Source organism: Stegastes partitus, unplaced genomic scaffold (assembly GCF_000690725.1).
Source record: "Stegastes partitus isolate 25-593 unplaced genomic scaffold, Stegastes_partitus-1.0.2 Scaffold360, whole genome shotgun sequence".
NCBI lineage: Eukaryota > Metazoa > Chordata > Actinopteri > Pomacentridae > Stegastes > Stegastes partitus.
Window position 1 is genome coordinate 264,432 of NW_007578091.1, and position 24,984 is coordinate 289,415.

Below are 24,984 nucleotides of genomic sequence, written 5' to 3' on the forward strand. Positions count from 1 at the left end.
TTTTGGTTCCATAATGCGAGTTAACAAATCAAATCGGCTTAATGAAGTTAGTCTGACTCATTTGCAGGATAGCTGGTTCCATAAAATGACTTTACCTAATAAGCAAAGTTTATATAACTTAGTCTAACTTACTCTGACAACTGATATTGGGAACCTGACCTGGTCATGTGCTGGCTAACTTATGTCAGGGTGACCAAACGTCCTGTTTTCAACGTCCTGTTCTGGCCGTCCTGCTTGTTTTTTATAAAGCGATGAAAATGTCCTGGAGGAGGCATACTTTATATGTGTTGAAATTATGAGGCAACTTTGAGTAAACTTCGAGTATCATTTGAGTATCTCACTGCCGGGCCGAGTGTCCTGGTTTTCGGTAATCGAAATATGGTCACCCTAACTTTGTATATATATATATTTAGGAAAATGGTATCAGCGTGGGGCTCAGCATTGGCAGACAATAAATATTAAATGATTCATATTGAATTGGGGGCGAAAAAAACAACTAAATCAGGACATGCCTGATTACTATAGTAAACAAACCGTATTTGAGCAGAGATAGGTGGAGTATTTGTGTTGAAATCGTTGGTTTTCTGGGAAGTGGCCGTCTTTTGACGTAGGCGGACTCTATTCCTAAACTAACATTAGCTCATGTTGGACACTGTTGGCTTTGTGGGGAACAAAAGAAGAGCACTTGACACCGATTATAACCTTCACATTCTTTGGGCTTTCCTGGAAATGTCATCCAGACTCTTTTTACACAGAAACCCATCAACAGGAGGCTGCTGTAGAAACCAAAGACGATTAGAGAAAGTTGTATTTTTTTCAAGTTATGCTACAAATAGTGCATATAGTGCTTTTTAACTCCATTGCTGTGAACTCTGGGAGAAGCTGGATCGTCCCAGGATTACAAAACCATCCAATGAGGAAGGACTTGTGCGTGTTAGATTCTTGTGTTGTCAGACAGACCAGTACAGAATGGAGTCACTAATAACACCAACTGCACTCGAATGACACTTGACTCCACCAATGTGTCAGCATGTAAATAAAAACAACATGTAAACACAAGGAAAGAGTATGTCAAGTATCTGCACATCAGTTGTTGTCTTTTAATTTAATCTAAGCTGTATTAAAGGAGTCGGATTTACTCAAAGCCCTGCGGCCACATTCTCCAGAAAATGACTCATGAACTGCTTTTCAAAACTTTTCCCGCTTAAACTCAGAGTTTACTCGACCGCTTCCCGTCTGCTCTGCTGTTCTTTAAGTTTGCTCCTTATCGGAAACGACTTCGCTGCAGTTAAATATTAATTCTTTAACACGATTTACACAGTTTGTAGACGTATTTGTTCTCACGCTTTGAATCGATGACACAGTTTTAGCGTTTGACTCATTCTGAACACGCCCGTTTAAACCATTCATTCACAGGCTTTGTGATAATTATTGCAAACATGCCTCTCTGTGCACGTGAAACTCCTCAAATACAAGCAAAAGGCTCATAAAAATGTTGATTCTGTGGTTCTAGGGCGCCGATATCACAAATATTTCTCTGCCTGTTGACTTCGCTCTTTCCCTCTCTCTCTCACATAAAAGGTTTCGGTGTGCAGCTCTGCTTTTAGCTCAGTGCTGAGTGAGAAGGTGATGTGCCAGGACGCCCATGTGTTCACAGAGGACCGTCTGTTTCTGAGCACAAAGCACATGGGATTGACTTTCTGAGCAGGTTTTGTTTTTTTTTTTCTCAGTTTTGGTTCGACTTCCACTAAAATGTCAGGGGACTCTCAGGTAGCCGGGTCCTTCGTGGCTGCAGACTACGTGGTGTTTGCCCTCATGCTGTTGGTGTCGGCCGCCGTCGGGGTCTACTACGCCTGGACGGACAGGAGACAAAGGAGCTCCGGGGATTTCCTAATGGGGGGCCGAAGACTGACCGCCCTGCCCGTCTCCTTGTCCCTGACGGCCAGCTTCATGTCGGCCATCACGGTGCTGTCAAACCCAGCAGAGGTAAGCCGCAAGGCTCACTGGACGCCAACAATGAGACCACTTTTTCCACTTTTTCCTGCTTTAAAACTCCTAAAAAAAACACACACACACACACATGAATTCATATCGTCCCCCTGTAGGTGTACCGCTATGGAGCCAGTATCGGGTTCTACGGTCTGTCCTATGTGGTGACGATGCTGGTCACCTCTGAGGTCTTTCTGCCAGTTTTCTACAAACTGGCCATCACCAGCACTTATGAGGTAGCTGAGGTTTGGATGACAGGTTGTGTTGTATTCATGAAGGCATCATTAAATGTGTTAAATGAACTCGGCTTGATAGCCTCATTTTTCTTTACATTGAGTTCAGAGTTTCAAGTCAATCATCATTTTATTAGAAGATCTGTTAACTCAAAAAGATAAATGAAAACTGTTGCAGGATAGTTTTTGTTTGTTGTTGAGACCAAACATGATTAATAAATAAATAAATGAATGAATGAATGAATAAATAATATTTTGTATTATTATTATTATTATTATTATGGTATAAGTTGATACATAATAATAATAATAATAGTAATAATAATAATAATAATAATAATTACATGTTAATTCTGATAATAATGCAGTCAGAAAAAATGTAAAATTACTGTACTAAAATTAGTCATAAAATTAATTTTAGATAGTGTAATATGAGGTTGTTTTTTGTTTTATTTTAATTTTACATAAAAAAATCTTGTGATTAATAAATATTAGTTTTTATTTGACATTAGCCGTGTAAACTCAGTCCACATTTGATATTTTATTGAATTTATTTATTTTCATAAATTAAAAAAAAAAAATCTGTGAAGTGAAATACAATTTTTTTTATTATTATTATTATTTTTAATTTATTTATTTTTATCATAGTATGAATGTGGATAGTAGAAATAAAAGGTAGAATTAGAATTAGAATAAAACTTTATTATGTTTTATTATTTTTATTATTATTTATATATTAGGTGTATGTAGGGTGAGCAGTAAGGGATGAGGCACCATTTTATGTAGAACACAATCCAAATTTCAATATCTTGAAATAACTTGAATTCTCAGGCCAAAAACCTTTCATGGATTTCTGATTTATTTTTTTTGTCCCGTCATGTCCAAGTATCTGGAGCTGCGTTTCAACAGAGCGACTCGTCTGCTGGGGACGCTGCTCTTCATCGTTCAGACCGTGAGTCTATAAACCTATAAATCTTCAGTGGGTTAAAACACAATTAAGTCACCTGATGATGAATTTTATCATCTTATTTGTTGTCACAGATCCTCTACACTGGAATCGTGATCTACACTCCAGCTCTGGCTTTAAATCAAGGTATGCTGGTTTCTGTCCTCAGAGGTCAGAATCGTGAAACATTCCAGCGTGAGAACACTTGAAGCCTCTTGGTTTGACCCGGTTCAGCGACCACAGTGTGAAACCTTCCTTCTGTGTCTCTGCAGTGACGGGTTTGGATCTGTGGGGCGCCGTCATTTCTACAGGCGTGGTCTGCACCTTCTACTGCACAGTGGTATGTTCGTTTTTTATGGCGTGTTTTGACGTCACTCTGAGTTTTTTTTTTTTCCATATATTTTAATAGACGTGTGTTTGTGGTTGTTGCAGGGCGGGCTGAAGGCAGTGGTGTGGACAGATGTGTTTCAGGTAAACGTGGTCGGTGACGATAAGTCAAATTAGTGGAGGAATGAGGAGCTAAACCTCCAGTGACGAAGCTGTGGGACACTGATTCTTAAACTCAGTTCATCTGAAAAAGAAATTAAATTGAAATTTAATTAGGAAAATTTAAACAAACCTCAAAACAACAACAACAACAACAACAAAAAAACAAACAGTTATATTGTGGCAGCTCCAGCAGCAAAAAAATGATCATAAAAGATTGAATAAAAATACAAAAATTCTCCATAATTAGAAAAAAGTTTCCAGCCCTAAATTTATATTAAATTGTATGTATTTTTTGTATTTTTAATGTTTAATGAACGATATTTACATGAGTGAAAGCCATTAAATTACCTATAATCCAATAATAATATTAATAATAATAAAATATGTATTGATTTTTCTGTTAATTAATTGAATTACAACAATAAACTTGTATTGAACAACTTCATATATTAAATAAAACTGTGAAATTATGATGAAATCGATTGTTATTTATCTATAAATCTACAAAGTCTTTCATATCAAAAATCTGTCTTTGTTTTGTTTTTGTTTGATAGTAGTTTTTTAAAATGCTATTTTAAATTAGATGTGTACATTTACAGTTTATTTTGTATTTTTATTTATACTTTTGTGTATTTCTATATCAAAAAAATTGAAATTTGTAAAAATTTAATAGAAAAAATGAATAAAATCCATTTTGTTTGTTTTTTTTTTCAGTGTAAGTAACAGTAAAATGGTTGCTGAATGATTAGATAATGGTTTGCAATTACAGTTTATTACCAAACAGTATGGATAAACTAATAAAACTAATTAAATAGACAAATGTAATGGGTGAACAGATGAAACAGCTGAAAGGTGAAAGTTAGAAATGTTCACATTAACGCTGAAACTGAGGAATAAGTGGCTTCAACTGAACCGACCTAAACAACACTGACAGTTCATCAGGATAAAAATGTTCTCAGAAAATCCACTTTTACATAATTAAGTATCAAATCAGATCTAAATTAAAATGAGTCCACCTCAGCAAGACTCTGATCCCTGATTATATAGAAGCTGTAAACATCAGAACACGTCACCCTTGTTTCATTCAAAACTCCAGATTTCTGTCTCATGTTTTAGAATAAAGTAAAATATTTGATATGGGATCCGTGTACATTAGTTTAAGGCTTACAAATGGGTGAAATTAGAACCACAGTGACCTAAACCGATCTAATATTTCCACTCCAGTTGGGCGTGATGATCGCAGGGTTCCTGGCTGTTATCGTCAGATGTGTGATGCTACAGGGCGGCGTCGTCAGCGTCGTCTCAGACTCGCAACGTGGAGGAAGACTCAACTTGTGGGAGTGAGTCTTAAAGGAATGAACGGCTCCGTTTGAAGCTGGAGAGAGATCAGGCTCTCAGCACAGTTTGTACTGCTTGTTTTTTTTGCAAGAGACTGGAACATGACGAGCTGATAATAATACAAAGTAATTCTGTTTGTGCCGCTACAAGAAACAATCCGCTGAATGGAAACACTGAAGCTCGTGTCCTGTTTGTCTCTCCAAGTTGATCCCCAAAGTACTTTTCTTTAATTTTTTGAGTTTTCAGGAAGTCTGCACCAACGTATAAACTCTGTGAATGTCACCAAACCTGGATACAGCAGTTAAAATGCTACTCAAGATGCCATTAATGGAGATAAATCATCTCAAACATAAGCATAGCGGGTGGTTTGTGGTAGGTTTCGGCATATGTTGTTGATTATAAGTTGGTGCGGAAATATAGAAATGAATGAATGAATGAATGATTGTCATACCAGCACATGTATCAACATAAGATGGCACGAAATTAGTGCTCGGGTCCCGGTTGTAAGCCAGTAGAATCAATAGAATATAAGAGAACTAAAGAAAAACAAGACAAACAAAACAAAAACAAAGCACTATAAGAACAATATAAGTCAGTGTTTTCCTGTGAAAAACAGATAAATAGATAAATAGGCATGTGTGCAAAAAAAAAAAAAGTAAAAACTGAACCATTTATTAGAGCCAGAAATTGTAAAAACAAAAATAATTGTTAGATTTTTAAGTTAGCGGTGGTCCTTGAACTACTCACCTGGTTGCAAAATGATCCAAATCTAAACTTAAAACTGTAATATTTCATTGAAATAACTTTTTCTACATTCCTTTGCTAAATAATTGGAAAAACAAATAAACAATCTGAATTAATAAGATTCTGAAAAGCTATTATTGAGTCAGCTGTAACAAAAACTGTTGCTTTTTTTTTAGCTGAACTCCAGGCAGCGTTCACGCAGCACGTAGTGGACAAGTATGCAAACAAATGAGAAATCTATGTAGTACAATATCTATAATGTTTAGAGCCATTTTTAGTCATGGTTGTTCTGTTTCCATAGAGCTGCAGGACTTAATACTGCAGTGAAAAATGAGCCCACAGTGAGTGAAAATGTGAAAACAATGTCCAGAAACTGTTTGGAGTTCACTCGTGTCCGGCTGCCTGCTCCACTGATAATAAATGTCTCAAACTGATCCTCAGTTGAAACTCGTTTGGCTAAACTTCACCTTGAACTCTTTCTCTGTTTCATCAGCTTCGATACGAACCCTCTGAGGAGACACACGTTCTGGACCATAACCGTTGGAGGAACCTTCATCTGGATCAGCGTTTACGGGATCAACCAGGCTCAGGTTCAGAGATACATCTCCTGCAAGAGCATCACTCACGCCAGACTGTGAGTCCTGTTTTACACATGACAGCAAGTCTCCTCTGGAACAAACTTATATTTACCATTGCATACTCAGACACTGTAGTGGAGACAACAACAGGGTAGCATGCAGGAAACCTGCTGTCCCCTGCTGTCTGCAGTAGTAACACAAAACCTCTGTGTTTAGTTGCATGTTTGTGACTCTGTCTGTGTGTCTTTCTTCATCCAGGTCCTTGTACATCAACCTGCTGGGCCTGTGGTCCATCCTGCTCTGCTCGGTGTTTGCAGGAATGTGTCTGTACTCAGTCTATAAACACTGTGACCCCTGGAAGACCGGCCTGGTCTCTGCTCCGGATCAGGTACAGCTCAGAGTTACGGCTTAACCGAACACAAATCCATCAAATCCAATGAAGATCAGAAAGTAGTTTCCAAAGTAGTTTCTGGGCCTTTTTTTTCTTATTTTTACTCACTGTACGGTGATATAAAGTCCTAGATAGAGATAAATAGACACTTCATTCATCAAACGAATGTGCAATTAACTTCCAAATGATGCTGCTTGAAGAAATAAGGTGCAAAAATGACTGATGTTTAAAATAAATGTGCAAAACTGTTGGTATTTACAATAAAAAGAGTGTTATTTATCAATGGAAATTATTAATGGCTAGAAGTAGAGGGAACTCAAAAATGTGTTTTGTGTAATATAATATATTTAAAATGCCACAAATCATAAAAAAGAAAAAACTTGCAGTTGAATTTTGTTTCTGATACTGGAAAAAAAAAGTGATGATACTAGTACATAAAATAGATATTTAACTACTCACATGTTTAACTGGTTTCCATCTGTCATCTGATTGGTGTCTACACAGCCTGCAGTTCAGCTGAAATGTCCGAGAATTTTTATTACAGAAACTGGTTAAAACCAACAGTTTATTTTGTTTTTTGGCAATTTTTTTTACATGAAAAATGAAGTGATTTGGATTAAATTTCACAATTTTAAGGCTTAGATTTATTTTAATTTATCCTGCAATAGACACGTCACTGGTGAGGAGTTCAAGTGCTGTCGGAAAGTTCAAAATTCTTTCGGCTTTTACAGTTTCTGGCTCTGATAATTGTTATTTTGGCAGTTTTTTAAAGACAACATGCACTTTTTGGGGCGCTGCTATAGCTCACCTGGTTGATCTGCCATCCCATGTGCAGGGCTACAGTCCCGATGTCGAGGTCATGAGTTCAAATCCTGCTCATGGCCCTTTACCTCATTCATCTCCCCCACTTTCCTGTCTCTCTCTCACTGCCTCCATCCACTCTCTTTAACATCTACTCCAGTGTTATGTATTCACATATAGATGGTGCTCAACATCCCTGATCCTTCACGTTAATACAATATATCACCGTCCTTCTGTAGCTGATGCCGTACTTGGTGATGGATGTCCTGGGAGACTACCCGGGCCTTCCTGGACTCTTTGTCGCAGCAGCGTATAGCGGATCTCTGAGGTTAACATTAAAGTTTTTACTCTCAACAGATCAAACTCTGTGATTTTACTCCGATTTACTCTTTTTTATTAACTGCTTTTCTTGTGGCTTTTCCAGCACAGTGTCTTCCAGCATCAATGCTCTGGCTGCAGTGACAGTGGAGGACCTCATCAAACCGTACACGAACATCTCAGAGAAACGTCTGTCCTGGATCTCTAAAGGAATGAGTACGTGGAAAGTCCTCGCATATGTCAACTGACTGGCAAACACTGATACGAATAAGCAGCAATGTAACGGTGCTGACGATAACTGTATGTTAATAAAATTACATATTAACATCTTAATTGACACTCTAACATCGGAACAACACACAGCACAGTTATGAACACAGACTCTTCATCTGCCTACAATCACATCTGGAGTGTAATTCATTAAGATATTGAAATATATATGTACAGATTTAGGACAACTAAGCTTTAGAGCAGCCTTCTTCTTCCCATCAAATGCTCCTTCTTCATTGATAGTTTCATGAAAAACCTCAAGATGTACACGTTTTTAAAGGCTTTTGGCTGCTCTTAATGGTTTTATATTAATTTTTGTTTTAGAAATTGATCTTACAAGTTGCTATCCTGTTTTACGCTGTTTTATTTTGTTGTATCCTCACTTTGGTCAACTCAGGTTGTGCTGTATATAAATAATTTAGATTCAGTCGGACAGCCTTAGTACCAGTTAAGGTTCAAACTGTCTAATCCTTACCGGTTGCTGCTTGCAGGTCTTCTATTTGGGGTTTTATGCATTGGGATGGCTGGACTGGCCTCTCTCATGGGAGGGATCTTACAGGTAGAGTGGATCGTGTAGTACTTAACCTACATTATCTGGACAATCACAGAGCACTGGTCTTTTAATGAGGATGAACTTCCCTTTCTACAGGCAACCATCAGTATATTTGGGATCATTGGAGGTCCGTTACTTGGCCTGTTCACACTGGGCATCATCTGTCCATGTGCCAACTCCAAAGTAAGTCATGTACCTGTTATTTTACTGCCTATAAAGAACATTAATCTAGGATTATAAATGAATATTTCTCCTGGTGTATCAGTTCTTAAAGTCTCACGTATCTCTACATTTCATAGCACTTGCCGATTCCCACCACTTTGAAGCTTCTGCATCCCATTTACTCCATTTTAGCGTTTCCACTGATTAAGGTGTCTTCTAGGGAGCGTTGTCGGGTCTCATATCAGGGCTGGTTGTGTCTCTGTGGGTCGGCATCGGAGCCCAGATCTACCCTCCTCCTCCCGAGATGAGCCGGCCTCTGTCTCTGACCACCGAGGGTTGTAACTTCACCACTACCGGTTTCAACGGTAACTCCACCGCTCTCCCAACACAGCCAAGTTCTACCACCACATCCCCAGCACTGAATGGTACCAAGTAAGTACGGGTTTGCCATTTTTATCATCTTCAGTTTAGGTAGCGGTAATGCAAAAGAGCTAAAAGAATCCGAAATGGTTAATTTTAAAATACCGATGACAGTTGTTTTTTTTTAATATGTACTGAATTTCTCTCCTTGCATTTACTATTTGCATACACTAATCATTCACAACAGTAAAATTACCTGTTTAGTCTTGTGTAGATCTACCTCATGCTGCCAAAACAGCTCTAAACCATCAAGGCCTGGACTCTACAAGACCTCTGACGGTGTCCTTTGGTATCAGGCACCAAGATGTTAGTGGCAGATCCTTTAAAGTTCTTCTTCTGCTGTTAATTTAACTCCAACAAACTAATCTCTGTGTATTTACGTTACATATTCCAAAGTTTACCATTGAAAATAATCCTTTTTCTGCCCTAGAACACCTTAGATGTTACTCTACACTGTTGCTTCCTCTAGAACGGGCAGATCTAGGACGTCCATGTTCAACTCTTCTCAAACATGATAAAACTACTGTACAGTCCACAATGGGAAGTTGTTTCTTTGGAGTAATTCTGCCAAACATGTTGGAAACCAAGTATGAAGAAGAATACTGATACAGAAAGCTCCACCCTGCAAGAACTGGTTCCTTCGATTTGATACGAACGAAACCCAGAAATCTGTGATTTGTACGCTGCAGCTTCAAGGTGGAAATGTTCAAGTGCTTTCAAGTGTATAAAAACCACCATATGGATATGTTAACAGGGTAAAAAAAAATAGATTTATAGAAGGGCTCGTTAATTCATGGAAGTCTTGACATGATGACTTCATGGTTCTTGGGAATTTGGAGACTGAGTCCACACCTTCAACTCTTTGTCCTCAAATCATTCCTGATCAATGCTTGCAGTGAAGAAACAGATTGTTGCCATTAGAAAATGCTGCTGCCATTAAACAGTGTCTGTGGTCTGCAGTGATGTTTAGCTACGTGTCAAAGAAACGTCTACCTGAAAGCAACGTTTCCCAGCAGAACACTGTCAGGAGCATCCCATCAGCTCCACTGGCTCTCCTTCTGCTCATAAAGCATCCTGCTGCCATCTCTGCAACAACCCAAACGATGAATCCAAATGATTCTTCACAACAGGCCGCCTTCTTTTATTGCTCCATGGTCCAGTTCTCATATGTCCATTGTTGGACCTTTCAGTGGCAGACATTGATTTCATGGACTGGGTCAGAATTGTCTCTCTGACCAGTCTGCAGCTCTATACTTAGCAAAATGTGATGCCCTGTGTGTTCTGACACCTTCTATCGTAGCAGCATTCAGGTTTTCAGCAGTTTATGTTACATTAGCGCTGCTTTGGGATCACACCACGTGGACCAGCCTTCACTCCCATCAAGCATCCTTGGGTGCCCATAACCCTGTTGGCATTTCATTGCTTGTCCTTCCTTGAACCACTTTGGGTAGATCTTTGGTCTTAGGCCTTATGGTGCCCCTTTTTTCTTCAAGAACCGACTGTTTGCTTGCTGCCTTAAACACCCTACCCCTTGACAGGTGCCATTCTAGCACAAATAATTAGCATTATTCACTTCACTTATCATTAATGTTGTGGCTAATCTGTGTAACTATGTCCTCCCATCAACAGGCCTCTGCTGGCAGACTGGTACTCTCTGTCCTACCTGTACTTCAGTCCAATTGGAACCATAGTAGTCGTCGGTGTGGGACTCATAGTCAGCGTGGTTACAGGTAAACAACTTTTTGTCTGAATAAATCGTGCTGACCTGTTGTTTTCTACTGAGTCTGGAGGTTTTTGATGCTCTTTGTTGTGCTTTAATGCTCATTTAAGGAGGCTGGAAGCTAAAGGTGGAGTCGAGGCTCACGCTAATGAAAGAAGACACAACTCTTTATCACGTTTTCAAGTTTCTCAAAGGCACAGTGAGTACCACAGCAGTAAAGGGGTATCAAAAAAGATGAATAACAGCTACTGAGTTTTTTGTTCTTCCTTGTTCAGGTGACGAGGCGAAGAGGAAAGCTCGACCTGGAAAAGGACCGAGAGAAGAAGTTTGGCAACACGAACTCTGCTTTCTGTGATGTTGAGCTGGACTTAACCAAAAGCAGTGTTTCCTCGTGAAATGCAATCAATGTTTGTTATATAAGTTTGTGGTTTGAATGTGTTTTTCTCTACAAGAAATGACGATGAAGTTGTGACGCCATGTGACTTGTTTGTTTTTTAATTAAAGAGCCCATATCAGGCTTTTTGGGGTGGTTCCTCTTTTTCCTTTAGGGTGTTGTATGGATGCTTTTTTATGCGTGCAAAATGTTTGCAAACTTATAAACTCTTTCTTACAAGAAACGTTGCTCCTTACCTGTCTGAAACACCTCGTTCCAAGTCCATGCTTTTCTTCCTTTACTCATCTACATCACCATGTAACACATTTACATGACATAACACTCGGCTAGAGGCTAATTTAGCAAAGACTGAGCGGCTAATTTCCTCACTAGAACTTCTTCTGCTAGAAATACATCCCTTCACTCACATATCTGTGGCTACTAGCCAACATCACTTCCCTTTGGTCCGGCCAGTTGACCAATCAGAGCAGCTTTTCAGGAAGGGATTCTTAAAGAGACAGGAGCTCAAACCAAGCGTTTCAGACAGAGTTTTAGTTTTTTCTGTGAATTTAATAGATGTTCTGTGCAATTTAACAAAACAGAAAAAAAATCCATAAAATAGCAGTCAAAAAATTATTTACCAATTTTGAAAATTTTAAATTTCAAAATACACATTTCTTCTTTCAAATAACAGAACATATTTGTAAAATATATATAATATATTTTTGCTGATTTAAGTCCAGTGAAGTGGTGTAATTTTACAGTCAGACTGAAAACGTTATCATTTGTACAAATATTGATTTTTTTACGTGGACGTTATTGACAGCTTTTGTGTTTTATTTTTTTAAGAGCATACATGTAAATTGATGCAGGTTTCTGTAATTTTACTAGTTGTTATGTGAATTTTAGGAAAAAGGGGAAACTGTTTAAAATAACAGCAATTTAAAAAAAAAAAAATGCATTTAAAAGCTGTTAATTTTGTTTTGTTTTGTTTTGTTTTCCAGTGTACCAGGTTATTTCATGACATCCACTGTGTTGTAGAGATTAAAAAGACATGAAAAGAAAATGAATAAACAGAATTTTATACAAATATTTAATGCTGCTTTCATATTTTTTTTGTTGCTCAGAATAGATACAAGAATTCCTAACACACATTCATGAATGCATGCTGAAATACGGTATTTTTATTATTATTGTTATTTTTTTTTTTTTTTTTAAATTTTAACCCCATTTACATTAACTCAGATAAAACATCAACTCTGGTCAAAAAAAACCTCCTCAATTTACAGAAATGCGGCTTCTCCCAGCATTTCTCCTTCTTTCCTTCAGTATTATCCTCTTTAATGATTGAACAAGATGTTGTTCCTTATACATTAACCTTCAACCAATGAGCTACGGACAAAAGAGGGCGGACAGTGGTGGAAAAAGCAGCTTAACACAAGCAAACAAAAGATAAAGTAATAATATAAATAGGTACAAAGGAACAAAAAAAAAAAGACAGAAACTAAGGTGCATACAGACGATTTACAAGCAGCAGAATGTTGTGTAGGACCTGATGAAGTCCCGGTGACCTTGTCCGGTACAGTTGCAAATTGGACCGTCTGTTATCAGCTGTGTAACTCCTCTCAACACAGGATGTTCTATACTGAGATGCATCTGTAAATTAGTATCACACCGAGAGAAGCTGCTTCTCCTCTTTGCTTTGCTGCTGTGAGGTTGAGCTCAGATCGGCCTCCTGTCACAACAAAACACTGATCTTATTTCTCTAAACTGATCTCTTGTGGGATTTTATCAACAGGTTCCAGGGGTTTACAGGCAGAGGACAGCCAACAGAGTGTTAAAATGCCAGGGGTGACCGGCTCCTTCGTGGTGGCCGACTACGTGGTGTTTGCCATGCTGCTGGTTCTGTCCGCCGCCATCGGGGTTTACACCGGATGGACCGCCAGAGGCCAAGGAGGCGCCGGACATTTCTTAACCGGGAGCCGGAAGCTGACTGCTCTGCCTGTTTCTGCGTCCCTCATCACCACCTTCATGTCATCTGTGACGCTGCTCACCAACCCAGTGGAGGTACAGTGACAGCAGCTCGGCCTTGTCATGGACTTTAAAGTCTTTTTTTTTTACTGCAGATTCCTCTTGTTGCTGGATTGTATTTTGCTCAGGATGGATAATAATATCGATTCAACTGCACTGCTAGTTTATTATTATTATTATTATTATTATTATTATTATTATTATATATTTTGATTTAGATTTTTTTACTTGCTGTAGTCATTTTACTTTTATTTTTTTATTTTTCCTATTTCTATTATTCTCCTTGCTCATTCCTGGGCGACACCAACAGCCAACACCAAATTCCTTCTATGTTGTGTACATACTTGGCCATTAAAGCTGATTCTGATTCTGATTCTGGTTAAGCTCAGCTCTGCTAAACTCAGCCTTTGTTAATCCCGCAGTGGAGAAAGTTGAGCTGAAAGTGCAAAAAATGTAGGAACATCAGTAAAAATAAATAAATAAATAATAATAATATTAAAAATTCTGTTATCTATACTTGTGTTTCTAATATGCTGCACTGTAAAAAGCAAACAAACAAAAAAAAACTTTTAATTTTATGGAATTTGGAATAATTTTTTAGAATAACAATATTATAAAAATAGGCAGAATTTTTAGTATCTGAAGTAAAACAACAGTAAAACTAAATAAACTCTGAAATAAAATCTGATTATCTATCTTTCTGTTATGGATAATTGAAAATTTTTACATGTGTACATGTTTTAAATAAATGCTTTCATGTAAGATGAAGGTTATAACATGTGTGTGTAGATGGAGCATTTCGCACTTTTTGCTTTTTTGTGTTATACTTTACCGTTTTCTTTACAGTGAACAAACTTAAATTATCTGGATTTTTCAACTTCGATAAACTTCAGTGATCCACAAGAGAAATAGTTTTATCACAGTCGCAAGCACACAAAATAAATATTATATAAGAATATACAAAAAAGCAAGCAGGAAAAAAAGAATAAAATACAACATTTTTCATATGTACGATTTTACTTTACTTTAATTTTTGGGCTGCTGACCTTGTGTTTGTGTGTCATTGTTCATCAATACTCATGGTTTTGTTTTACTGTAAACTTAACAAAGCTCTCTCACCTGTAGGTGTACCAGTACGGCGCCATCTTCGGACTCTTGAGCATCTCCTACATTGTGGCCATCGTCGTCTCGTCTGAGATCTTTCTGCCGTTCTTCTACAGGCTGAACATCACCAGCGTCTACGAGGTGAGTCGGACTGAATCTGATGGATGACACGTCGTATGGCTGTAGGAGGACAGTGTGAAATAATTTGCTTGTTTCTCAAATAGCCTAACAAATATAACTGATAGTGGAATAAAAAGGACAAGATGCACCTTCGAAATGAGTTGAATTAGAAGTAGAGCAACGATAAAGCAGCTGAAGAACGTCAGATTTTAGGGGAGGTAAATGTTCCAGAGCCATCTGGACTGTCTGAAGTCTAACTGTGGGTCTATTTTCATTTAATAATGAGTAACTTGTCTGTGTTTTGATTCTGTCCAGTATCTGGAGCTGCGTTTCAACAGAACAATCCGTCTGCTGGGAACGCTGCTCTTCATAGCTCAGGCAGTGAGTAAAAGAAAACCCACACATCTGTCACCTGGAGGAGTTTTTATTTGTATTAATTAAAGATTTATATGTTTTCGTCACAGATACTCCTCAATGGATTGATCATTTACGCTCCAGCTCTTGCTTTAAACCAAGGTAGGTTGTGTTTACTTACAGCGGTGAGTCACAGCCACGGTTTACGTCAGTTTTCTCTGTTGTTCTGTCTCTACAGGGGCTGGTACGGATCTGTGGGGTGTAATTATTTCAACAGCCGTCGTTTGTACTCTTTACTGCACCGTGGTTAGTAAAACAACAACAACAACAACAACAACAACAACAACAACAACAACAACAACAACAACAACACAGAACAAATCAAATTTGCTCTAAGCCAATTATTAAATGCTCCTTTGTAGTATTTTTTAAAGTGTTCTTACTGGAAAAATTATTTATTATGAAGTTTTTCCAGGATTAAATTCGAGTATTTGGCGAATTGGTTTTTTCCATCTTTCTGCTTGATCATCTCTGATTTGCTTGAAACTTTTTCATCTCTAACTATGGATATTCAGTGGCATCAATGAAATTTTACATTGATGTATCCAGGACTGTCTGAGATAAAAATGTTTTAGGATATTTGCCGGTTGACTAACATTCAGCTTGTTTTTCACAAATTGTAATTTGAGGCTATGTTCTTTGTTCTCGGAATTCTCACTGTTATTTCTTATCTTGTCATTGATTTAAAATCTGCAATATTGGACAAATAGATCAGATAATTACTTTGGCATTGTTAGTTTTTAGATGTTGTCACAAAAGCATAACTATCTCGGAAAGTACTGGATGTTCCTAAATATAGCTTTATGGCTAACTCCTGCCTCAATATCTGCTTGGTTCATGAAAAACATTTTGGTGATTTGAGATTGAATGACTCCAATATTGGCATTTAAAATACCAATTTATTTATTTTGTTTCCCAATATTATGTCCAACAAAGTCAGTTACTGGTACCCCTACATTAATATTTACATGTATAATTTGACAAGAACTAGTTTTCTTTATTCAGATGTTGGCATCTTAAGACAAAATATTTTGCTCAAATGGGACTATCAGAGGAAAACCAAATAGTGCTCGACAAACTCCAATATTTGATATAAAAATCAATGTAATTCAACAGCAAATCAGTTCTCACTTCTATATTTTTTGCTCTTGAACCTAAATATGTCTCTCAGCCAGAGGGAACTCTCTAACAGTTGTTCTACTTGACACTTCCTGTGTTGTGGTTTCCATTGCTACAGGGTGGAATGAAGGCGGTGGTGTGGACTTGTGTGCTCCAGGTAGGAGGTGTGGATGTAGTGTTACCATACAGGAGTGGTTTGGAATTCTCTAAATTTTTATAATTTTATCTAAATTACAACCACATTTGATTAACGCTGGGGAGCACTGCAGTATCTATGTGAAATATCCCTATTCTTCTTAGATTGGAGTAATGCTCGCTGGCAACCTGTCTGTCATAATCAAGGCTGTGATGTTACAAGGAGGAGTCGGCACCATCTGGTCCGATGCCCAACAAGGAGGAAGGATCAACTTGTGGGAGTGAGTATGAAAATGAAAAAGTCTGCCAGGTCATCATAATGATAAGAGCTTCAGGAACGTTTTGGTTCTTGAAGACATTTCAAATCTCATCCCAAAGACCTCTTCCCTTCTGACTGAATGATGGGGAGTCTCAGATATACATCACCCGGATCTTTATGACCCAGAAGTCAATGGCTAAATTGCAAACCAATACCACATATCCCCAGCATCAAAAAGCCCCTCTTGGATTTTCTCCAAACATATCGAGCATTTCAAATCCAACAAGACTCTTAGATAAATACAATCTAAGGACAAAACACCCAAACACAACACTGTAGTGCACAGACCTATATATAGATGAGACCAAATAACCACATGAAAAAAACAAATAGCCATCTTTAAACAGAGGACGGAATCTATGCCACCACTTAAAGCAGACTCGAACCCATGGCCGCTGCATCAAGGGCTACAGCTCCTGTTTATGGGTCCCCCGCTCAACCAGTTGAGCTCCCGGGGCACCTGAGAGCCAATCCTTGGCCTGAAGTTACAGATCCAACTTGCCGACTTCCCCTACCTGTCTTGTTCCAACATGCCCGAGGCTGTTCACCTTGAAGACCTGATGTGGATGCGGGTACGGCCTGGTGCAAGATGTACACCACCTCCGCAGTCTTGAGACTTCTACCAAGAAAGTTTCACCAACAGTCTTGTTAAAGGGCCATTAGTCATACGAGTTGTGACTGATGGGACTCTGGGACGCATCATCAGTCAGTCAGAGGTAAAGGAGCCCATTGGACGAGGAGTGCGATGTCTTCAAGAACCAAAAAGTCTAGCTGACTTTGAAGTTCTTAGGAAAAAGAATTTGTGCAGGTTCAATCAAGCTTTGCACCTTTCAACTTCCGTGAACTGAAAACCATCCCGGTAATGTGGTTCCCCAGCTTCGACCCGAACCCTCAGAGGAGAAACACTTTTTGGACCCTCACTATCGGAGGGGCGTTCGGCTGGACCACCACCTACGGCACCAACCAGGCTCAGGTTCAGACATACATCTCCTGCAAGAGCGTCACTCACGCCAGAGTGTGAGTAGCATTTTCACTGAGAAGAACTCAGGCCAGAGCAACTCTTCTCACATCCATTTCATTGGACGGATTCATAGGAAAGCTCGTGATTATTCTAAGGTTGTGTTCATGCATTTCACCTGGTTGTATCGTTGTGTTATTTGCAGAGCCTTGTACATCAACCTGTTGGGTCTCATGGCCGTCTTGCTGTCGTCTGTGTTTGCTGGATTGTGTCTTTATTCAGTCTACAAGAGCTGTGATCCACACACTGCTGGACTGGTTTCTGCCTCTGATCAGGTAACACTCTCAGGCATTGTGCTTTGGATTGGTATCATGCTGAAATATATCTTGATTAGTCAGTGTTTTGATATATCCACAGGAGCTCATGGTGCATCTATAGATGTCATCTCCCCAACACCTTTTGCACTCCCATATAATCACATCTCTGTGCTTCTCTGTCAGAACTATGCATTCACAAAGCAGGATTTGAAGTTAGCAAGATAACTTCGGGTTTAAGTCTGCATTTATTCTGGGTTTTTTAGAGTGCAACTAAGCAAGATGTTCATTGAATAGAATATACAGCTGTAAGAATAGTCAGATCTCCTTGTGTCCCAATAATTTGATGGTGATATCGATAAGTCCGTTAACATTCACACAGTTACTTTCACTCATCTCTATTATCAGTTTACAATCTTCATATTTTTCTAATATTATAGTTGGAGACTCTTGTGTATGTGAATGCACTCACATCCAAGTTCAGAAACCCTGGTTGACTGACTAAGTTTGTAACCAGATTTGTAAGACCATATATCCCAAGTGTGGTTGTTAGGTTAGGTAAAGCCAGATAATAAAATATCCTGGATATGTTGAACCTGCTTCGTAGTACAGACTCTTGGCCTGGTTCACGTCAGACCCTATCGAAGTTGAAATGGATATGTGACCAAAACAAATGCTCTACCAACATTCATCAACATTATTTTATTTTATTTTATTTTTTTTAAGCAAAGTTTGTTTTTGCATTTTCGTGCTAAACAGATTTTTTTTTCTTGGATGCCATTCATAGAGGTTTACATTATACACTGTCCTTCACACTGGCTGAGCTCCCACAGAAACTCATTTGTTCTACTGATAACCACTGTGCAAAGTCTGATGCAAACATGAAAATAAACAGCCCATGGCTCCAAAACTGAGAAAGTTCAGCTTATTTTACAACCATGTTCACGCAGTTAGACTAATTGGAAACCACAGGAGGTCCCAGTTTTGTTTCTGTGATCAGAGGTTTTCTAATTAGTGTGTCAGTGATCACAGGCGTGTACACTTTTGTTGCATTGAGTTCCTACTTTGAGGCGTCAATGTTTAATGTAATAACTCCCATTGTACGCCATATGCATTAATTTCTCTAATCTTTTCTCAATAGCTGATGCCGTATTTGGTGATGGACATCTTGACAGGCTACCCAGGCCTTCCAGGACTTTATTTTGCAGCAGTGTATAGTGGCACTCTGAGGTTTATACGCAGCATTTCTTACATTTTTACCCATTTAACACTTGTGTTGCCATTTTGTACTGAATTACTGCTTCCAAGTTCCATTTATCATAATTAAGCAGCTTTTTGATATATTACATCATATATTTAACAGTTTTTGCTGCTATTTCAACCCCAGCACAGTTTCATGCACCATCAACTCGCTGGCTGCAGTGACTCTGGAGGATCTGATCAAACCGTTTACAAGTCTGTCTGCAAAACAACTGTCCATCCTGTCCAAAGGACTGAGTAAGTGGTTCATACTTGTTTACCATATATATGCTGCATGCTACATGAATGACTTGTGTATCGAATGCTGGTATAATGAATTCTGTTAATTAAATCTACTAAATCCCAGTTTTATGTAACGTTGTTGCAGGTTTCGTTTATGGAGTTTTATTCGTTGCCATGGCTGGACTGGCATCATTCATGGGAGGGCTGATGCAGGTAGAGCAGATGTCTTAACAAACGTATGGGCAAACAAACATAGGGACAATGCATTCATTGTAAATTTGGGGAAGAAAATTTGACAACATGCAATCCAAATCCATCCCTTATCTATATAGAACAGATCATCATCTGCATACAGTGTTGTTGAGGTAGAACTGAACTTGTGTGTCTCTTTAATAAACAGGCATCTGTCATCGTCTCTGGGGTCACTCAGGGTTCCATGTTTGGCGTGTTCACTTTGGGTATCCTCTGCCCATTTGCCAACTCCAAAGTAAGTCCATTCCCGTAATCTCACAATGTGATTTTATGACCTCATTCGATCACAAAACAAATGAATCTTGAATTGTGAATAAATAACTTTGCTATACTTACTTGCTCCAGGTTGCTGTTGGCTGCTCATTTCATGACTAAAATGTCAGAGATATTGTAGAAAACTTTCTTTAGTCTGGAATATTCTTTACCCAGACATTAATTATGGGGCCTTCTGCTCGACCATCTCTGATTTGCTCATGACTTTGGTCTTGAAGGCCAAGTTTATTCCCAATGGAGAGCAAAGCGAAACAAGAGAATCCATTTTGTTCTAATCAAACAGGTTCCACAACGATCATGAGAATTAATTTACCACTGTAGCCTTGCACACGTAAGTACATTAGATTACCATTAAATATGTCGAGGCTTGAATGTCTCCCACTAGAAAAATCTCACTATTCCAACAAATCGATGCATTTGACCTTTGTTATAGTCTCCAAATGACCTAATGCGGTGATAATTACCTGCAAAAATGACGCAAAGCTACGTGACAAGTCTCCAAACCGAGGTTTATGCCTACAAAGTCGTATCTGACAAATAAATATATATATTTTAAGTTATATTGTAGGAATCGTTTTGAGACTAGAGATCTGTGCTGTACTCGGATAGGTTGTTGACCAATATTTGTGTTTTTGTTGACAGACCTGCTCAATCGGTTATAAAAGGTCAACAAAAACAACATTTTCTCTAAGGACTCTTTATGCTTTGTTTTGCATCATTGTGACATGAGAAACTATCACTTGTTGACTTCTGTTTTTTGTTAATGTGCATGGCGACTTAAGCTTTTTTTTTTTGAATTTCAACTCACTCCTAATCAGACATTATTTGATCTACTTGATGAGCAACAGCAATGAAGATTTCATGCTTTTTGGTTGAACAGTTCCTGAGAAAAGTCTTAAATTTCAATGTATGAAAAAATTAAAGTTTCAATTTTAAACATCTCACAAAGCATTTGATGTATCAAGCTAACCATAAGCAAAAAAATCCCAGTTCAAGTCTAGATTCATTATTTATTCTTTGGTTGCGACACAGTTTGCTATTTGATGTCCTTGTTGTGTATGTTTTCCTACAGGGATGTCTGTCAGGTCTTGTTTCTGGGGTCATGGCGAGTGTTTGTGTGATCCTCGGGGCTCTGGTTTCCACTCCTACCCCAGAGATGACCCGTCCTCTGCCACTGACCACAGAGGGCTGCAACTTCACTACCAGCCTCAACTCGACTTTCACTGCTCTGCCAACACAACTGGCTCCCTTTACCACGGCGATGTCGCACAACAGCACTGACATGTAAGTGTGCAACTGGCTGTGATCAGATGGGATAACCAAATCTAAATAAATAAAGGCTCCGTTTACTCAAAATAGTGCAAATTAAGGTTCATTTAAAACACTTTCTCATGTATTCACAGTCATATTCTGCAAAACATGTCAATAATATGCTGTAATCACTATTTCCTTTAACCACCAGTCATCGTGGACTAGATGGTTGGCACTCTATTTCCTACCTTTACTACGGTGTCATTGGAACTCTTGTAGCTTTGATTGTAGGAATAATAGTCAGCCTCCTGACAGGTAAATAAGTACCCTTTTATCCCCGCACTTTGTTACCTTCACTGTTTTCGGAAATCAGATCTCATCGCCTTTTTGATGCTTTCCTCCCACTGAACGCTACAGGAGGCCACAGGGAGAAGGTGGACCCGACGCTGACTTTAAAGAGAGAAGACACGCTTTCCTATCACCTGTTCAAGTTTCTCAAAGAAAAGGTGAGTGCAGCTGGAGGAAGGAAGCATTAAAAGGCGACAAACAGCTGCTGACTTCTGCTTTTTCTTCCTCAGATCACCAGAAAAAGAGAGACGTGTCACGGGCCAAGCAACAAGACAGGGAGCAGCACAAATTCTGAGATTTACTTAACAAAAATCAGTTTAAACACATAGAATGTAGCTGTTTGTTAGAAATGACAGCTTTGGGATTTGAATCTGGCATTTTGTCTAGTTTAAAGATGTTTTCTCTAATTCAGAAATGGAGACATTCATTTTGTTTATACATGACAGACAAAGGTATTAACAGAGGGAGATGTACACGGGGGCATCTCCAAAATCAGAAAATACTGTCAACTGCTAGAAAAAACAGCAAGTTTCAACAAGTTTTTCAGCATAAAGTGTACTACAAGTCAGATTGTGAAGGATATATGAACAAATTTCTCAAACAAAACCTTTGAAAGATAGAAATAAAACAGGAAAATTTGGTGTATGGCATGTGTGAAGGAAAAACTACTTTCCTCTCTTGGAGTTAAGTTTCTAGAGCTGAACTTTTCCCCTCAGCTCCTCCGATCGACCCCTTCATGTAAAAGTAGTATTTGTAGCAGATGTGCCAATCTTCTATAGATTTGTGACCTCATATAGATCTATTGTAGGACAGGCAGGCAGGCATTCCCTGTATCTCTCAAGGCCAGATTGCAGCAAGGCACCGAACTATCTTTGCTTTCCTTTCACCCATGAATCTAGATGTGGCTCCCAACGACGGAGGGTACAAGACCGAAGGTGTGAGAGAAATCCTCTCTGTTGGTGTCACTTCTCCTGATCAGTAAACCTCATTTCAACCTAAGTCATCTGAGTCTCCGGTGTGTCTCTCTGTGTCGGGTTCCTCATCCTACATCAGCCTCCTCCAGAATTTCCACAACAGTATGCTGCAGTGGAAGTTTCTGGCTCACTATGAGAAAAAGCTCATTTTGAGAAATGGTACATATTCCATAAGAAATATAAATTCCAAACAATTTTATTGGAAAACACTGTTTAAACTAAAAGATATCAACAGGAAACTTCCCCACTTGATTACTTACATTAAGACATCTATTTTTTGGAATTCTTAAGTCTTGTTTAAACATTTAAATGAAGTATTGCTTCATTAAATGTGCACTAATTTGCAGAAATGTACAACAGACAAAATAGTAGAATAAAGTTCTTAACATAAACTACACGTGCAACTCTCAGACACATCTTCAGTGATGTATCCTGGGGTCATTGGGTGTTTGCAACATCATACACCCTCTCCCAGGCGACCCAGCCACGGGTGATCAGGCCCCGACTTGTGTCCGAGTAGCTTGTGTTGTCCATGGATCACCCCGCCTGATCCAGGTAAACAGCTAGTTGTGCATTTTGCATGTTATTTTTCTATGTGTAATGTTACAGAGGCAAAATAGGCACAAATGAAATTAGCCACATGTTGTTTCTTTTCAGATTATTTATTATGGCACGAGGCATCACAGTTTTAAAAAAATATATGTACATTTTCGTAACACTTTTGATTTTTTTGTCTTATAGTGCATTGAGTCATGAACATTCACTTTTCAAGAAATTTGACCACAAATATATACAGAACACAAACACTTGGGTGTACATGATTCAGTTCCTTTGATACATCCCTCCACAGTTTAATACAGATCATGCAGCTGTCTGTGTTAACTCCTTATAACAATCACAGTTTGGCCATCCACTGGATCAACTGAGCTGAGGGGTGCACCATGAAGCAAGTTTCACATAGTTTTCTTTGTCAACGCAGGTTTTCTTTACTAGATTTTGCACAAAATGAACTACTTCAGTTATAAGGAAGAGGTTGTTATTATGGAAAGCTATAAAGAACACATTATCCCTTAAAGCACTGCTGCTGCAAATAAGGCAAGAGAGGAATGTCGATAGAAAACTGTTAATGGTGTAAGTTATTAGATCTGTTTTACTCTGATGTGCAGCAGCAAATCAGGATCAAACAAATCAAACTTAGTTTCACTCCGTGGCATCACAAACTTACAGCTCAACAGGTTTGCAGGTCTACTGTATTCTCTGATCTTATAATCTGCACTGCTCATGGATAATATGATCAGAAAGGGAGGCTCTTCTTACAGTCGATTTAAATCTGAAACTCTGAGCATCACTACCTCTGGTGAAGTTGCCACAGTGATCTATCCAGGTGTAAATGAGTGCTATCTTACTGAAAACTCCGACTTCAGGCTCAACAAACGTCTCAAAACTCATCAGTCTGGCTTCACAGCACACCCCTCAAATGAAATGCTGACTTGTGCAACGCTACAAATCTGCCAAACCAGAACTCTGTGAGAGAAAATCTATGTTAATAGCATGATACAGTATTTGAGATTTGAAGCACTGGCCTTAAATTTCTCTTTTTTTCCCCCATATAAAAATAAACTTTCTGTAATTGCTATTCCAATATCAGTCATAGAGTTTTCCATCCCCCCCCTGTGAGGCAGAAGAGCTGCTGTTGGGACGTTATGGGTGTCCAGTGGTGTGTAAGTGAACATAGAAAACTGATCTGAGCTATGACACATTGTTGACACACAGATCGCACTTCGGTTAACTGTTCCCTTTGTGTGTGTTTCATCCCAGGACGGTGATTTGAAGCTGTGTGTTGCTATTTCTCGGGTTCATAATACCTCTTCTTCATCGCCCTGTACTTCCTGAGGAAATAGAGAGCCTCCAGCTCCTTGATGACAAAGTCTCCTCGGGCCACCAGCTTCTTGATCTGCTCAGGATCCGTCACGTCTTTGTTCTTCATGAAGGCTGACTTGAGACGGTCCCTGAAATAAGCGGATCCCTTCGGGTACTCACGGCCGAGATACAGCAGCTGGTAGGGAGATAAGAAACACATTAAAAAAACAACGCAGAAGAACCGAAACTTGTGGATTTTGAAGCATTAACTTACATTTTTGTACAGCTTGATAACCTCACCCCTTAAAGGGTTGGCCATGTCAGAAACAAAGGCTTCCTTTGGCACTTCTGAAACGAACGAAAAAGCAAACAGCTGCTCGTTATGACAACAAAACTAGCTAGCTGGTCAATAGCTAGCTTTCGAGTTAGCATTTAACGCTGTACATTTATCACAAACTCTAACAAGGACCACATTAAATCAAATTACATTAAAATAATACTTACGCGTGTTATTTTGTTGGTGGTTTTACTTGAACAGCCCGACAATGAAGAGTAGTCTCCTTTTCAGTTTGTCCTTTGCATAGAGGATAACTCACTTGTACACACTGCCGTATGCCGTGCCGTTATGTCGCAAATAAAAACACACAAGCGCGCATGCGCAACGGTTTCTATAGTTACCCAGACGCTTGAGAGTTTGTTGGAGCG

At 38.8% G+C, this 24,984-nt stretch overlaps 3 protein-coding genes across 3 annotated transcripts; 2 read left to right on the plus strand and 1 right to left on the minus strand.

Moving 5' to 3' along the window:
- Positions 1–1,752: 1,752 nt before the first annotated feature.
- slc5a8 (solute carrier family 5 member 8) lies at positions 1,753–11,347 on the plus strand. Its single transcript, XM_008284474.1, has 17 exons — positions 1,753–1,986; positions 2,106–2,225; positions 3,109–3,174; positions 3,264–3,315; positions 3,441–3,508; positions 3,601–3,639; positions 4,882–4,997; positions 6,233–6,373; positions 6,576–6,705; positions 7,749–7,837; positions 7,934–8,043; positions 8,589–8,656; positions 8,747–8,833; positions 9,033–9,244; positions 10,862–10,962; positions 11,063–11,151; positions 11,228–11,347. The coding sequence occupies exons 1-17, from the start codon at positions 1,753–1,755 to the stop codon at positions 11,345–11,347; spliced, it is 1,842 nt and encodes a 613-aa protein (XP_008282696.1).
- Positions 11,348–13,167: 1,820 nt separating this feature from the next.
- Positions 13,168–23,175, plus strand: LOC103359241 (sodium-coupled monocarboxylate transporter 1-like). The gene is made up of 17 exons (XM_008284479.1): positions 13,168–13,392; positions 14,482–14,601; positions 14,896–14,961; positions 15,045–15,096; positions 15,173–15,240; positions 16,232–16,270; positions 16,414–16,529; positions 17,444–17,584; positions 17,731–17,860; positions 18,981–19,069; positions 19,227–19,336; positions 19,467–19,534; positions 19,722–19,808; positions 20,919–21,109; positions 21,309–21,412; positions 21,515–21,603; positions 23,161–23,175. The coding sequence occupies exons 1-17, from the start codon at positions 13,168–13,170 to the stop codon at positions 23,173–23,175; spliced, it is 1,710 nt and encodes a 569-aa protein (XP_008282701.1).
- Positions 23,063–24,900, minus strand: lyrm5a (LYR motif containing 5a). Its single transcript, XM_008284475.1, has 3 exons — positions 24,784–24,900; positions 24,554–24,627; positions 23,063–24,475 (listed from the first exon to the last, which is right to left on the minus strand). The coding sequence occupies exons 2-3, from the start codon at positions 24,596–24,598 to the stop codon at positions 24,263–24,265; spliced, it is 258 nt and encodes an 85-aa protein (XP_008282697.1). The 5' UTR covers positions 24,599–24,627; positions 24,784–24,900; the 3' UTR covers positions 23,063–24,262.
- Between the last annotated feature and the right edge of the window lie 84 nt (positions 24,901–24,984).